Source organism: Thamnophis elegans, chromosome 9 (genome assembly GCF_009769535.1).
Source record: "Thamnophis elegans isolate rThaEle1 chromosome 9, rThaEle1.pri, whole genome shotgun sequence".
NCBI classification, from domain to species: Eukaryota; Metazoa; Chordata; class Lepidosauria; order Squamata; family Colubridae; genus Thamnophis; species Thamnophis elegans.
In genome coordinates, this window is record NC_045549.1 from 70,828,102 (window position 1) to 70,842,869 (window position 14,768).

A 14,768-nucleotide genomic window follows, 5' to 3' on the forward strand; every position below is an offset into this window, starting at 1 on the left:
ACTCCTGCCCGTTACTTACTATATCCTCTCACCTGATTTGCACAGCAGAGCAGATCGCCTCAGCTGTGTTACTCCCCAAGAAGTAACATGGAAGATAACCTGCGTGCAAAACACGCTATCACTGAATCGGTTGTTAAACCAGCATGATCCCAACTCTGATTGGATTGTATAATTATTCCATTGTGAAGATGCTCTCCCATGCAGAATAGATCAAACACATATCATTAAAGGTGCTGTTGATTAAACACCAGATCCCAGAAAGCTTCTAGAGTTTAGCAGCTTCAGTTCTCCCCTTGTTTTCCTTTGCTTTCAAATTATTATTTTCCTTTATGAATGTGCCTGGCCAGCATCACAAGAAGATATTGGGATCTCATTTGAGGAAAGATATAGTGATCTGTTGGTAATATTGATAGGAGGGTCTGAAAATAATAGATAGATAATAGATAATACACAACCATTGGAAACCATTGGTTGCACTGGAGGGATTCAAAATTTTTAACTACCGGTTCTGTGGGTGCAACTTGGTGGGTGTGGCATGGCTTGGTGGGCGTGGCAGGGGAAGGATATTGTAAAATCTCCATTTCCTCTCCACTCCAGGGGAAGGATACTGTAAAATCTCCATTCCCTCCCCACTCCAGGGGAAGGATACTGTAAAATCTCCATTCCCTCCCCACTCCAGGGGAAGGATACTGTAAAATCTCCATTCCCTCTCCACTCCAGGGGAAGGATACTGTAAAATCTCCATTCCCTCCCCACTCCAGGGGAAGGATACTGTAAATCTCCATTCCCTCCCCATTCCAGGGGAAGGTTACTGTAAAATCCCCATTTCCTCCCCACTCCAGGGGAAGGATACTGCAAAATCCCCATTCCCTCCCCACTCCCGGGGAAGGATACTGCAAAATCTCCATTCCCTCCCCACTCCAGGGGAAGGATACTGTAAATCTCCATTCCCTCCCCATTCCAGGGGAAGGATACTGTAAAATCCCCATTTCCTCCCCACTCCAGGGGAAGGATACTGCAAAATCCCCATTCCCTCCCCACTCCAGTGGAAGGATACTGTGAATTCCACATTCCCTCCCCACTCCAGGGGAAGGATACTGCAAAATCCCCATTCCCACCCCATCAGCTGGGACTCAAGAGGCAGAGAATAGATAGGGGATGTCAGAGATGATATTTACCGGTCCTCTGAACTACTCAAAATTTCTGCTATTGGTTCTCCAGTACTGGTCAGAATCTGTTGAATACCACCTCTGATTGGTGGCCTTCTAATACCACTGGATGACATCTCCAGGTCTCATTCCTTTTGCAGAGTAAGGGAGATACTCATTGTTGATTCACATCTTGGTCAGTGTCTCTTCGCACGTCTACCACCAGGAAGAAGACATCAAAGCTATAGCCAGCTGAACAAATAGGTTGAAAAATAATTTCTATCCATCAACTGTCAAGACTCTTAAGCACAACCGCAATCACTCCACACACACACACACACACACACACACACACACACAGAAACGTATGACTAGGGTTTTTTTTCTTTCTTTTTTTTCTTTTTTTCCTAATTACTTGCATAGGGATTGTTCTTTATACTATTTATGTTGTTTGTAACTTTTGTCATGGGTTGCACCAGTGAGGCTAAAACCAGTTTTGTTGTATACATGTGCAATGACAATAAAGGCTATACTATACTATAAAGATGGGATAAAAATTGCTTCAAGGGAGTCTGCAGGGCACGTTTAAGAATGGAATTGAAGGAAAGGATGCAAACTCAGGAGTCTTAGCAAGTCTGGAGAACTGTTTATCCTTCAGGTTGGTTTAGGAGTTTGGTGTCTTCCTTAAGATTAGATGGGCAGATGAAGGGGAAAAAAAGGATTCTCTATTAAGAAGATGGAGTTATTAAGTGAACACAGACGATAAAGGAGAAGGAAGATTCGTTCTGTGTTCTCATTCCAACCCCAAGAAAAAGCTTGCGGTTGAAAGGAGAGGTCCTTGGTACCCTCTGAGCTTGGTTGTTTTCTTGCAGACGTTTCATTAGCTAAACTAGCTAGCATCAACAGTACTGACGATGTTACCTAATTTGGGTCATGAAACATCTGCAAGAAAATAACAAAGATCAAAGAGCACTGAGAATATAGATATAAATGTAAAATCAGGACAGCATCACATTGGCTCCATTAGAGCCTCCAAAATTGAATTAGCTATTACATTGTTCCAAGGATGGGCTTCAAAAATTTCAGCAACAGATTCTCTGCCCAGTTGTTGGGTGGGCGTGGCCATGATGGGCGTGACCTAGTTGGCTTCCTGCACCATGGTGGTGGTGGAGGAGTTTTCACCTTCCCCAGGCTCCAGAGGCTTTCCTTGACCCTCTGGGAGGGTAAAAGCTACATCCTCCAAGCTCCCCCAGGCTCCAGGCCCATTTCCACCCTTCCAGAACTTCTGGGAGGTCTGTTTTTTCCACTCCCCGAGCCTCCATGTGGGCCCTGTACTTATCTTGCATCCAAAATGGTCCGCGTGGAGACTCCTAGGAGGGGCAGGATGAAAGGGGAGGGTGGGGCAGGGTGGGGCCAGCCAGAGGTGGGATTTGGAGGTTCTATGAACCAGCCATAATGTTAGCTACGGGTTCTCCCGAACCCAGGCGAACCTGTAGCAGCCCAAACCTGGCTTGTTCTCATTCAGTAGAACAAGTTCCAGATCATCTACCAAGTGGAACTTTGAAATGCGGATACATTACCGTGTTTGTTCTTCAATTGTTAGGCCTGGTAATAATAACTTTCCTTTGGGGAACTAGGCAATGTTTCAAATGGATTTGCGGAGGGGGATATTAACTCCAATATTTGCATCCGAGTCAATGTCACAGTATGCATTTACTAAATTAGTGATATAATTGACTGAAGGTCCCAGAGTTCATAATGCCATTGTGCCTACCAGGGGTATTGTGGGCATACAGTGGCACAATGGCTTTCGCAAAATCACAGGAATGTTGAATGAAACTAAGCCTAGCTAAACTGTTGCAGCCAGTTAACCTAAAGATCTCTCACCTTTGTGCAATCTGTAACTCTCTTTGTAGGGGAAGAAGTAGCCTTCAATGGTGTGGCTTTAAGTGCTGCTAGAGGGATATCCCGATTGGGGGTCGGCCAAGGTAAGAAGGGCCTCAGCTGAAACAGGAGATTAACATTCATAACAGTGGTGGGTTTCAAAAATTGTTCAAACCTACTCTGTGAGTGTGGCCTCCTTTGTGGGAGTGGCTTGCCGCCCATGTGACTGGATGGGAGTGGCTTGCCGCCCATGTGACCGGATATGAAGATGCCGACGACACTTGTCAGAACCACCTTAAATTACCTCACACACAGCACTGGCATGCATAAGAATATGATGTAAACTTGTTTTTTAAAAGGCATCTTTCGTTTGCGTTAAAACAACTTCAACACACGCAATGGTCTGATTGCCCCACAAACGCAGTAGTCATCCTTACCTTTCACAGAGGCACTGAGTTTTATAAATATGAGCATGATAGTGTAGAATAATCATATCCAAGGACCAGTGGTGGGTTTCAAAAATTTTTTGGAACCTCTTCCGTAGGTGTGGCCTGCTTTCCGGGTCCACTGGTGGAACCTCTTCTAACCCGGTTCAGTAGATTTGATGAACCGGTTCTACCGAATAGGTGCGAACTGGTAGGAACCCACCTCTGGTTCATAAAGTGAAATGTCGAAGTTTACAAGATCTTTGTTCAGTGTTGGTGTGAAGGGCACACATCCAGAGGCAAGGCCTGATGGGCTTCAATTTGCTCTTCAGTTACCTCACGAAGGTGCACATCGGTGGTGAATTTCAAATATTTTTACTACCGGTTCTGTGGGAGTGGCTTGGTGGGTGTGGCAGGGGAAGGATACTGCAAAATCTCCATTCCCACTGCACTCTGGGGCCAGCCAGAGATGGTATTTGCTGGTTCTCTGAACTACTCAAAAGTTCCACTACTGGTTCTCCGAACTACTCAAAATTTCCGCTACCAGTTCTCCGAACTACTCAAAATTTCCATGTGCCTCACCCACCTAGTGACATGACCAGTGAGCCCCACCTACCCAGCTGGTCATTAGGGCAAAGAACTGGTTGTTAAATTATTTGAATCCCACCACTGGGCTGAACAGATTTGAAAGAGAACAGAGATGGAGATGTCTGCCTTTGCCATTTTCTTGTGTTTGTGCCAGTTGTGTTGACCTATAGTCATCTAATACTCTTTAAGAAATGTTGCTTCTCTCCCCTCCAAAGTCACACTTTTGTGAGTCCAAGTTCTTACTCTTGGGAGCCAATTGTCCAAACACCCATAGGACTATTTGAACTGAAAGAGGGCATTGCTTAGCTGTAAATTCTGTTTTGTGATCTTGTGGAAACAACCTTTCCACGTCTTATCTCTGGGTTTTCTTATTTTGTGTAAAACTCCTAGGCGAAACAGAGGTCCAAAGGGGGTTGGGGAAAAGATAGATGACTTGATTTAATCACCTGGGAGAAGTTGAGAGCTCTAGCAACAGCTGTTTTTTTCTAGTTTTGTTTGAAAATCCCATTTGAGTATCTCAGAACTATTATTACAGCTTCTTTGGATAATACAAGTTCCTTGAGTTTCATTACAAGTTCAGCTGACTTGAAAGGAGGATGACATGAATGAAGGCTGAAGTTCAGGACTGGTTCCCTGATGCTTCTTCCTTTTCCCATTGTACCCAGACAGATTCCCTCCCTCCCTTCCTCAATATTTCTCTTCCTTTCTTCCCTTCTTTCTTCCTTGATTCCTTTCTTCCTTCTTCAATATCTTCCTTTCTTCCCTTCTATCTTCCTTGATTCCTTTCTTCCTTCTTCAATATCTTCCTTTCTTCAGCAATATCTTCCTTCCTTCCTTTTTTTCCTTCCCAACAGAAAAAGCACAAGAGCATAGAAACAAATTGAAAACTGGCTTAAATCAAGCAGGGGGCTAATAGAAAAAAAACATTGTGGGATGCTTTTATCCCAAGAATGCTACATTGGGAGGACAATAGGTTGAATATGAAGTACGATGAAGCCTCTCCTTGTTGTTTTAGAACAGGTTAGTTGTAAAATTTGCCCCTTGCTGTATTTATTTCAGATTAGAGCAGAGCAGAATAGAGTATTATTGGGGAGATGATAGAAGTAGAAAAAAGGATGGAGTAGAATGGAATGGAATGGAATGGAATAGAATAGAATAGAATAGAATAGAATAGAATAGTTGAAGATTTTCTAGCTCAAGTGCTAGACCCTATACCATACCAGACAAATGGCTCTTCAGTCTCTTCTTAAGAACCTCCAATGATGGAGCACTCACAACTTCTGGAGGCAAGCCATTCCATTGATTAATTGTTCCCATGGTCAGGAAATTTCTCCTTATTTCTAGGTTGAATCTCTTCTTCATAAGTTTCCATCCATTGCTTCTTGTCCTGCCTTCAGGTGCTTTGGAGAATAGATTGGTTCCATGTTCTTTGTGAGATATTGGAATTCCCTAAATGTTGGAATTCTTAGGTATACAGTAGATCTTCTTGCTAAGGTGGCAATTTTATAGGCAGACAGTGGTGTTTGCTCTCCATGGGCTTGGTCCTATGTTGTCAACCCAAGCCCAACCCATAAGGTGGTTGAATAGGGCACCATTACAATTCTTCCCCTATTTTTGTTTATTTTGTTTGTAACGGGAGCTCACTTGAGCAGAAACACGATTAGCTTTTCTCTGAAATTTATTCAAAAAGCCGCTTGGGGAAATCAGTTTCTTGATTACCACTGCAATCGCTCCTTTTTAAACACAATCTTTCAAAACTAATGTGTTTTAATCCACTGCTGAATTGACAACTGCCGATGTAACTCATGTAGTTGTCTTCAATTCCATGAACATTTTTGGTACTAAGGGGCCATCCATTGGCTTTACTTTCGGCTGCCCAGGGAAGATTTCTGCTCCAGAATCCCCCCTCTTTTATATTTTATCATTTTAAAAAGTACCGTATTTTTCAGAGTATAAGACACACCATTCTCCCCCCTAAAAGAGCGTGGAAATGTTGGTGTGTCTTATACACTCAATACAGCCAGTTTTGCCTTCCCACAGCCCTGTTGAAGCCTGCAGAGTGCTCCTGGGGGCCGGGGAGGACAAAAACCTTTTTAAAACTTACTTCTTCGACATCTTGGTGCATCTTATACACCAATGTGTCTTATAGTCTGAAAAATATGGTATATACAAATGCTAGTTTAAGTTCAAAGAAGACTCTCAAAAACATGAAAAGTATCCTGGAGTCTTGTTTATTCATTTTTTACCAAACAAAACTATTCAATGGGATGAGATTGATATAAACCTCCCCAAGGTGAGGATTTTGTGGTGAGAACTTTCTTTTGTAGATGTGCTAGCCGGGTTTTTTGTGGCAAGACTTTTAAAATGACTAACTCTGCCTCCCAAATTTTGAATGTTGGGTTAGTTTCATTTTTAAAGGCAAACCAATACTAATTGGATTTAGTTTCTGATATCATTTTATTCATGCTGGATTTGTTTGGTGAGGAAGATTGAAACCTGCTAGGGGAAGATGCCAAAAAAGAATTATTTTACATTGTTCTGACTTCTGCTGATAGGAATGGTGATGCAAGTTTAGAATAGAATAGAATAACAGAGTTGGAAAGGATCTTAGAGGTCTTCTGGTCTAACCCCCTGCTTAGGCAGGAAACCCTTTACCAGGGGTCAGCAACCTTAAACACTCAAAGAGCCACAAATGTCCTAACCAGAAACCCCCGTTCAATTCTGGGGCCGACTGGAAGTCTGGCTTCCCCACCATAGAGCCTCTTCCTAGTGTGGCATCCTTTTTCCATTACCTGTCCTAAGTGAAAGCCCTATCAATTGTGGAGCTGACAGGAAAACCTGCCCCTTGCCATAGATTCTCTGTCTTCCCCCACCTAACTGGAAGCTCCTCTCAAAATTGTGGTGCCGACTGGCGACAGGGAGCCGCAGCAGAGGGATGAAAGAGCCACATGTGGCTCCAGAGCTGCAAGTTGCTGGCCCGTGCCCTACACCACTTCAGACAAATGGTTATCCAACCTCTTCTTTAAAACTTCCAGTGTTGGGGCATTCACAACTTCTTGAGGCAAGTTGTTCCACTGATTAATTGTTCTCACTGTCAGGAATTTTCTCCTTAGTTCTAAGTTGCTTCTCTCCTTGATTAGTTTTCACCCATTGCTTCTTGTCCTGCCCTCAGGTGCTTTGGAGAATAGCTTGACTCCCTCTTCTTTGTGGCAACCCCTGAGATATTGGAACACTGCTATCATGTCTCCCCTAGTCCTTCTTTTCATTAAACTAGACATACCCAATTCCTGCAACCATTCTTCATATGTTTTAGCCTCCAGTCTCCTAATCATCTTTGTTGATTTTGTTTAGCATCTTCCCTTTCAGTAGACATGTCTGAGTCTTCCCCATACTGGTGCAGTATCATGACAGTGTAATTAGATAACCAGTGCTCCCTTTGCTCGTCATTTCAGAGATACTTCTTCACCTAAATGGAGAAACAGGGCAAGCAAAAAGAAAGAGGGGCAAGTGGAACTTCCAATATCTCTGGAGCCCTCACTCAGTTTTCTTATGGGAATCTGGCAGAGAGCATAGGAAATTTCTCTGCATTCCCTTCCCCTCCCTTTCCCTTGAGCAGGCATGTGAGTGGCTGCTGCTGAATAGAGAAGGGAGCAAGGGATTACTAGAACGGCTGGGAAACTGTCATATAATATTGAAAATTAAGACCACGTGTCTGCAGCAGCCCAGCAGTTTAGCACTGAAGCAAACCCAATTTTCACAAATTTCATTTCTTCGAGAGTAATAACTCCTTGAATTTTGGACACATTCTGTAATTAGCCCCTTTGACGTACCACGGTTCCAAAATTGTTGTCCTATAATGCACCCTTTTGCCAAGTCAAAGAATAAAAGTTTTAGAAGTCTATAGATGTCTTGATGTCCATAAGTTAGGCTTAATTCCTGGTGTTTTTGGTAAAACAGAACTGATCTCTGATTGATTGATTGATTGATTGATTGATTGATTGATTGATTGATAAATTGACTGGGGAATATTTTTAGCTTCCCAGTCTATTCTGCAGTTTTGATGTTTCCTGTTCAGGTCATAATTGATCCTGCTTAACTTTTTCCAAGATAAAGAATGGAATCTGGCATGAACACTTCCTCACTCATTTCCACCCCTGAAAATATATATAATTAAAACTGAATGGCTGATATTATTTTTAATAATAACTTAAAACTGAAAATAACAAGTGGCCATTTCTAAATCAATTGTAGAACATTTCTTTTCTTAGTTTAAAATAATGTATTAATCACAAATGTGTTTAATAAAGTCTCTATATATTTGCAGTGAACAAACAAATAAAAATGCTTTACTAGATTGGTATTTATGCCATACAAGTCACAAAAAGTATAATCTAAATAGAGAATAGCTACATAATATAAAATAAATGTGCCTATGAAAGTCCCATTAGGATTCTTTTTAATCTCAAGTTTTATTAGTGAACTCAAATACAATTTAAATCAAATCAAATCAAATATTTATTATGGTCATAGACTAGCACAGAATCAGTTAGAGATGTTGGATTGTTAATTAATAAAACTGTATTCTAGCAGCAGTATTTAGATATACTGTATATACCACTACCTAGTGCTTTACAGCACTCTAAGTGGTTTACAGAGTCAGCCTCTTGCCCCCAACAATCTGGGTCCTCATTTTACTGACCTCGGAAGGATGAAAGGATGAGACAACCTTGAGATGGTCAGGATTGAACTCCTGGCAGTGGGTAGATTTAGCCTGCAATACGGCATTCTAACCACTGTACCACCACGGCTTTTACTTCTATTTGCAGTCCTAATAAAATACCTTTAAAGGTTTAAGTAAGTTTAGATGCTAACAATTCTGCCTACATGGAATTCACACACACAGACACACACACATATCAGGGTGAGTGGGTGGATGGGTGGTACTAAAATCACAAAAACACTGCAACATTCACTAAACACTTCCCAATCACCAATCTTCCTGCAGTTAAGTACCTACATAAACACACAGTGCTGGGATGTGAATTTGTTTTGTAAATGCAAAATGTTATTTCTTAAAGTGGTTGTTAATGTGCTTCTAGATTTAGATTTTTAGATTTTAATAGCATTTATAGGCCGCCCTTTTCCCTGAGGGGACTCAGGGCGGCTTACAATAACATTCCTTACTACCAAAGTAACTATCTATCTGATCATTTCTTACTGCTGTCCATTTTAATGCGTTGTCAGCCTTTGATATATTTTCATCTCTAACTTTAGAAACAATTAAATCAACCATTTCTATGATTAAGATGGGGCCAAAGTGATCACACTACCTGTATAGTTAAACTTCATCTGGAAATATCCCAACATTTTTTTAAAAAACTAAGTTTATATTTGGGGTTAGCTTCCTCTGGGCATTCAGCTTAGGCTGAGTTATTAATTTCTTTTTACAATTGAAGAAGCAAACCCTCAATTGTAAACTAAGATTAAAGGAGGAGGAGGTTTTTTTTTTTTTGAAGTGTTTATAGAGGAATATCAATGTTTGCAAGGAAGATAAAAGGAGGTAACATAAAATAATTGCAAAAGTTAATTTAGGTTGAGTTGCATTTTAAATGAAGGCATGACCCATAGCCATCAATGAGGGAGGGAGGGAGGGAGGGAGGGATGGGAGATAGAAAATCTGGCCTTGAACATTGGCCTACAAAAGTGCTTCCTATGTTTCGCCCTCTTTGTGAGTGGTGCAGTGGCCTAGAGGCAGAGCTCTTGCCTCACAATCAGAGGGCTGTGGGTTCGATCCTAGGTAGAGGGAGATATTTCTCTTTCTGGGCATGATGAGAATATATCTGCTGAACAAAACTCTGCATTGGCGACAGGAAGGGCATCTGGCCAGTAAACCCTCTGCTAGGTCCATTCAGTTGCCCAGACTCCACAGCACAAGGGATCATGGGGCCATTAAAAGAAGATGATGTTTTTTCGTGTAGGAGATGACCAGGCTGAGCCCAATAGCAGAGTCAAATGCATTATCAATCCAGAGTCCCTATAACATGAAAGAGACCTAAATTCAACCTCCCCTTGAAGTCGGTTTGCTTTTCTGGAGCCAACGTGCCTTGATCTTTAATAGATCAGATTCTTGGGTATAGGTAGCATGAAATAAACACACAGTGCTTTTGAACTCTATTCTGGCTCCTGATTTTTTTGCACCTGACAATTCTCATCTATACCCAGAATCCAGTCTTGGCAAACACCCATTCTGATTGGCTGAAACATAGTCAGTTGATTATTCCCTTCCCCCCCCAAAAAAAAACAATTTGACTTTTTAAGCAATGGCAGTTGTCAGAGGCGTGAGGAATGAGGAAGAGAACCAGATTACCATATTTTTCGGAGTAGAAGAAATACATTTTCCCCTCCAAAAGAGAGTGAAAAATTGGGTGGGTCTTATACACCGAATTTAGCCCTTTGGCCTCTGCCTTCCAGCAATTTGCCTCCTTGCAGCAAACAGCCTGTTTCAGCTTCAGCACAGCCTGATTAGCACAAGCAGCTGATTGTCAGTTTGATTGGCCTTCCAACCATCAACTGTTTCAGGCTGCAGGGATTACCATTGCCTTTTGCTGCCTTGCGTCCCAATTCTGGCCTCTACATCCCATGTTCGGCCTTGGCGCACCTCACTTTTTGCACATTCTGATCCCCCCTCTCCCAGAATGGGCAGAAAATGGGGCGCGCAGAGGCCAAAAAATAGGGTGTGCGGAAGCTGAAAATGGGATGTGGGAGGCCGAAAATGGGGCACATGGAGGCAGCAATAGGCTATGGCAATCCCTGCAGCCTGAAACAGCTGATCGTTGGGAGTCTGGACAATCAGCTGCTTGTGCTAATCAGGCTGTTCTGAAACTGAAATTTGCTGTTTGCAGCAAGAAGGCAAATTGCTGGGAGGCAGAGGCAGATTTTTTTTTTCTTCTGCTGATCAGGCTGTGATGAAACTGGAACAGGGTGTTTGCTGTTTGCTACAAGGAGGCAAATGTCTGGGAGGCAGAGGCAGATTTTTTCTCCTTGTTTTCCTCCCCCAAAACTAGGTGTGTTTTATACTTCGGAGGGTCTTATACTCCAAAAAATATAGTACCTTATGACAGCCCTAGCAAGATTTTCCTAAGTGTTCTGCCCCATGCATCAATATTTTCTGAAGATGCCCCTGTCAAATTTTCCCCAGGGAGCAAAGACCGAAATCTCAAAATCCTTTTGTTGTTCTTTGTTTGCAGATTCAAGACCTCTGCCAGATGTTGCCCTGACGGGAAAGTGCACCCGGGAATGCGATGAGTATGGCCACTCTGATTCTTGTTGGATGCCCGTCCGCACTTCACCCGAAAGGAAGCCGAAAAGCCAACCCAAACTCTCTACGTTCATGCCTGTCGATGAACGGGGCAGTCCGGAGAAGCTGGCCAACGGAGAGGCCTCCCTGATGGGCGATCGCAACAGGAACCTCCTGAACAAAAAGTTGACCTCATCTTATGAGACCTTCAGTGCAGCTAGCTTCAGCAAAAGCGAAGAAACCAACCCAGAGGATATTCCCCTGGCACAGACAGGGGAATACAAGCCATCTACTATCAATACTTTAACTCGAAGGGAAGTTTACCTCTAGGAGGAGCAGGAAGTAACAATGCCAGTTCTTTCCCAGAGCAGAAGGCCCAAAGCCGATCACTCAAAACCATTGGAAATTGGGAAGGAAGCAACCAATCTGTCGAAACCAAGGGGGCTAACCAAAGAGACCAAGGCCTGGCTTGCCTCTTCTGCCTCCCTGCCAGGCACTTATATATCTTGTCTGCCTGACTTATATTGTACAATGTAGAAACCATTGTTGTCCCTGCATGTCTTAACACCGTGCTCACCTGTTCTTTTCTTTTTTTCTTCTTATTTTCTTTTAATTTCCAAAAAAAAAAAAAGTTACCATTATAAATTCCTTGCTAGGGAACAAACCTGAAACTGAAAAAAAAAAAAGACAAACCCAGAAAAAATAAAACAAGAACACGAGATAGAAATTCTGGTTCCCCGCCCCAAGACACAAAAACACATGCACACATACCTACACACAGAGAGAGGGACAGACAGACAGACGCCACCAGAAACAGATGCGTGCTGCTGAAGCACGATTTGAGGCCCTTCTGATTGTCATCTGCTTGTTTGCAATCACAGGTCAGTGGGAGGAAAAAAAATCAGTGGTGGGATTCAGGCAGTTTGCACCAATTCGGGAGAACCGGTTGTTAACTTTCTGAGCAGTTTGGTGAACTGGTTGTTGGAAGAAATCATTAGGCCAGAGAACCAGTTGTTAAATTATGTGAATCCCACCACTGGAAACGCTCTATGCAGATCTATGAGTTGCGATGCGTGCCTTTGCCTGGTTTCCATCAGACATAAGCCTTCAGAAACCGTACAAAAGCAATGTGTAAAATAACTTTTACAAAAGAGGAAGAAGAAACATTTTTTAAAGGATCATATCTGTAACACAATCCTGTGACTGGAAACAAGAAAGAAAGGGGGAAATATATATTCAGTCTGAGATTGTAGTCCAAAATATGAAACATTCCCTAAAACCATGACCTGTACATTTAGGTTTTTATTCGGAGAAAAACATTGATCTCTTTCTAGTTTTATTATTTTTATCATGCCTTTCCTCCTTCCCTCCCTCTCCTCCTCCTCCTCCCATTCTCTAACATTTTAACTTGAATATAAAATGATGGAATACATATTTGTACACACTGACACACATACAAACACAAACACAAGCATACATGTACACAACAATGAATGGATGGATGGATGGATGAATGAACGAATGAATGATGGGGCATGACGTATCGATATCAAGAAACTGCTGAACCTGGTGTCATTTTTACAAGACCTTTAGATTGGATGATCATAGTAATTTAAAGACCAAAGAATGCGCTATGGATCAAGGAAATCGCTCGTTGGTCTTGTCCCGTAAAATCTGATCCAGGAATCACACTGCCACTAAGCATGATGATTGCTGTCAACATGGATTTTAGTTTGATGCCCAAAGGAACTGATGACATGAGCTTGCTGAATTTAAAAAAAAAACAAAACAAACCATGATTACATTCACCAACTATATTAACATGACCCTCTGGCTTCAAAATACGTTTTCCTTAGAAAATTAGAAACCCATCCGACAAGCTTCAGAATACGTTCAGGGGATAGCTGAAAGAAGAGTGAAAATGAAGGCAGGAAGAAGAATAATGCTTCAAGTCAAACATGGCAGCATCTTGGTTGAGAATGGATGCTGAGTCTTGGGTCCTTGCAGTGTTCCAGGTTAATCATTTGCTGTAGGCAAAGGTATTATGCAGGTTTTCTTAAAACACAAGTGCATTTAAGTTGAGTCTCGTGCAATACCCAAAACCGTGTTGAGACTCCCAGGTGACCGAGAGTCCCGGGCCGACGTCAACTCCCAACATGCAAAATTGGTGTGGCTTGCGACTTTGTATATAAAGCCAATCCAAGCCACACCGTGAGGATGTAGAGTTCTCGGTCGCGACGATTTGTATAGTTTGCACTATATACAGGGGATAGGAGAAAAAAAAATGGACCAGATTTTTTTTTTTTTTTTTTTTTTGGTGCAATAAGAAGTTGCAGAGTATGGAAAACTGAGCTAGTTCTGTATTGATGATTTTTTTAAAAAAAAATAGTAATAAAGAATGGACATTCAAATGAAACTGACAATCGGTCAATGCAGTGGAAACAGCTTGGGGAAGGGTGCAGAAACACCCATTTCTCGAGTTGTATAACTTGACATTAAAGCATGGATAGATGGTTCTAATAGATTTAGTGACAAGGTAGCTTGGATAGTTTACTTTAAGAGTGACATAGAATATATTATTAGAAGTCTGACATATGGGCCAATCAGCTGGTTACAAATCCCTCCTGACTTTTGTCTTTTAAACTCTCACTGCAAAAGTGCTCTTTCTTTTAATGTACATCTTCTTTGCATTTAATCATTTGATTGGTTCTCAGCTCGCATGTAGCACCTAAACCTACGGGCACATTTTAGAAATGGAGAAACGTCTAAGGAAAGTTTAGGAGTGAATTGATCGTTCTAATGCATCCTTTTTAAAAAAAACAAAATAGATAGATAGATAGATATATAACAGAGATTCAAATTTTGACTTGATTAGAGGACTGACTAAATCCTTTCCTGTATTTGTATAACTCTTACGTATATGTTAAAGGTAAAATGCTTGTCATTATATTTGCATTAAATTATGCATATTTTTTTCAGGCTTCCAACTAAAACACGGTCAGCCGCACAAAAGAACAATTGAATAATTTCTCTGTGTACAATTAGGATACACTGAGAATTCTCTTAGAGACTAACTAAATGGTAGCAGTCCACATTGTAGTTCTTTTGAATCTCATTTCTGGAGAGCCAATACTTTAAAACAAGATTTTCAAAATCAAATTGATTGGCCTATATCCCCTTTGTTGTGTGCTACATAAAGGCACATGTAAGACTGAACAATTTAGCTAATTTAGTTGTAGTGATAAGCCCAAAGGATGTCAAAAAAGTTCCTTTTTTTAAAAAAAGAAAGAAAAATAGGTGTGCTTATTTGTATTTTCAGTAATCCTAGTAAAACCTAACCATCAAAAACATAATCAACAGCTCCTCTTACTACCCAGCATGATCCACAGATATATATATTTTTTGTGTTTGTTTTTCATTTAATTA

At 41.5% G+C, this 14,768-nt stretch overlaps 1 protein-coding gene across 1 annotated transcript in view; it reads left to right on the forward strand.

The window, feature by feature from the left end:
- PCDH7 (protocadherin 7) overlaps window positions 1-11,839 on the forward strand; it is a 638,376-nt gene extending 626,537 nt beyond the window's left edge. Inside the window, exon 3 of the mRNA XM_032223671.1 lies at window positions 11,293-11,839. Within this exon, the coding sequence (XP_032079562.1) occupies window positions 11,293-11,672 (380 nt within the window). The 3' untranslated portion in view covers window positions 11,673-11,839. The remainder of the gene's footprint in view (window positions 1-11,292) is intronic.
- Window positions 11,840-14,768: the final 2,929 nt, after the last annotated feature.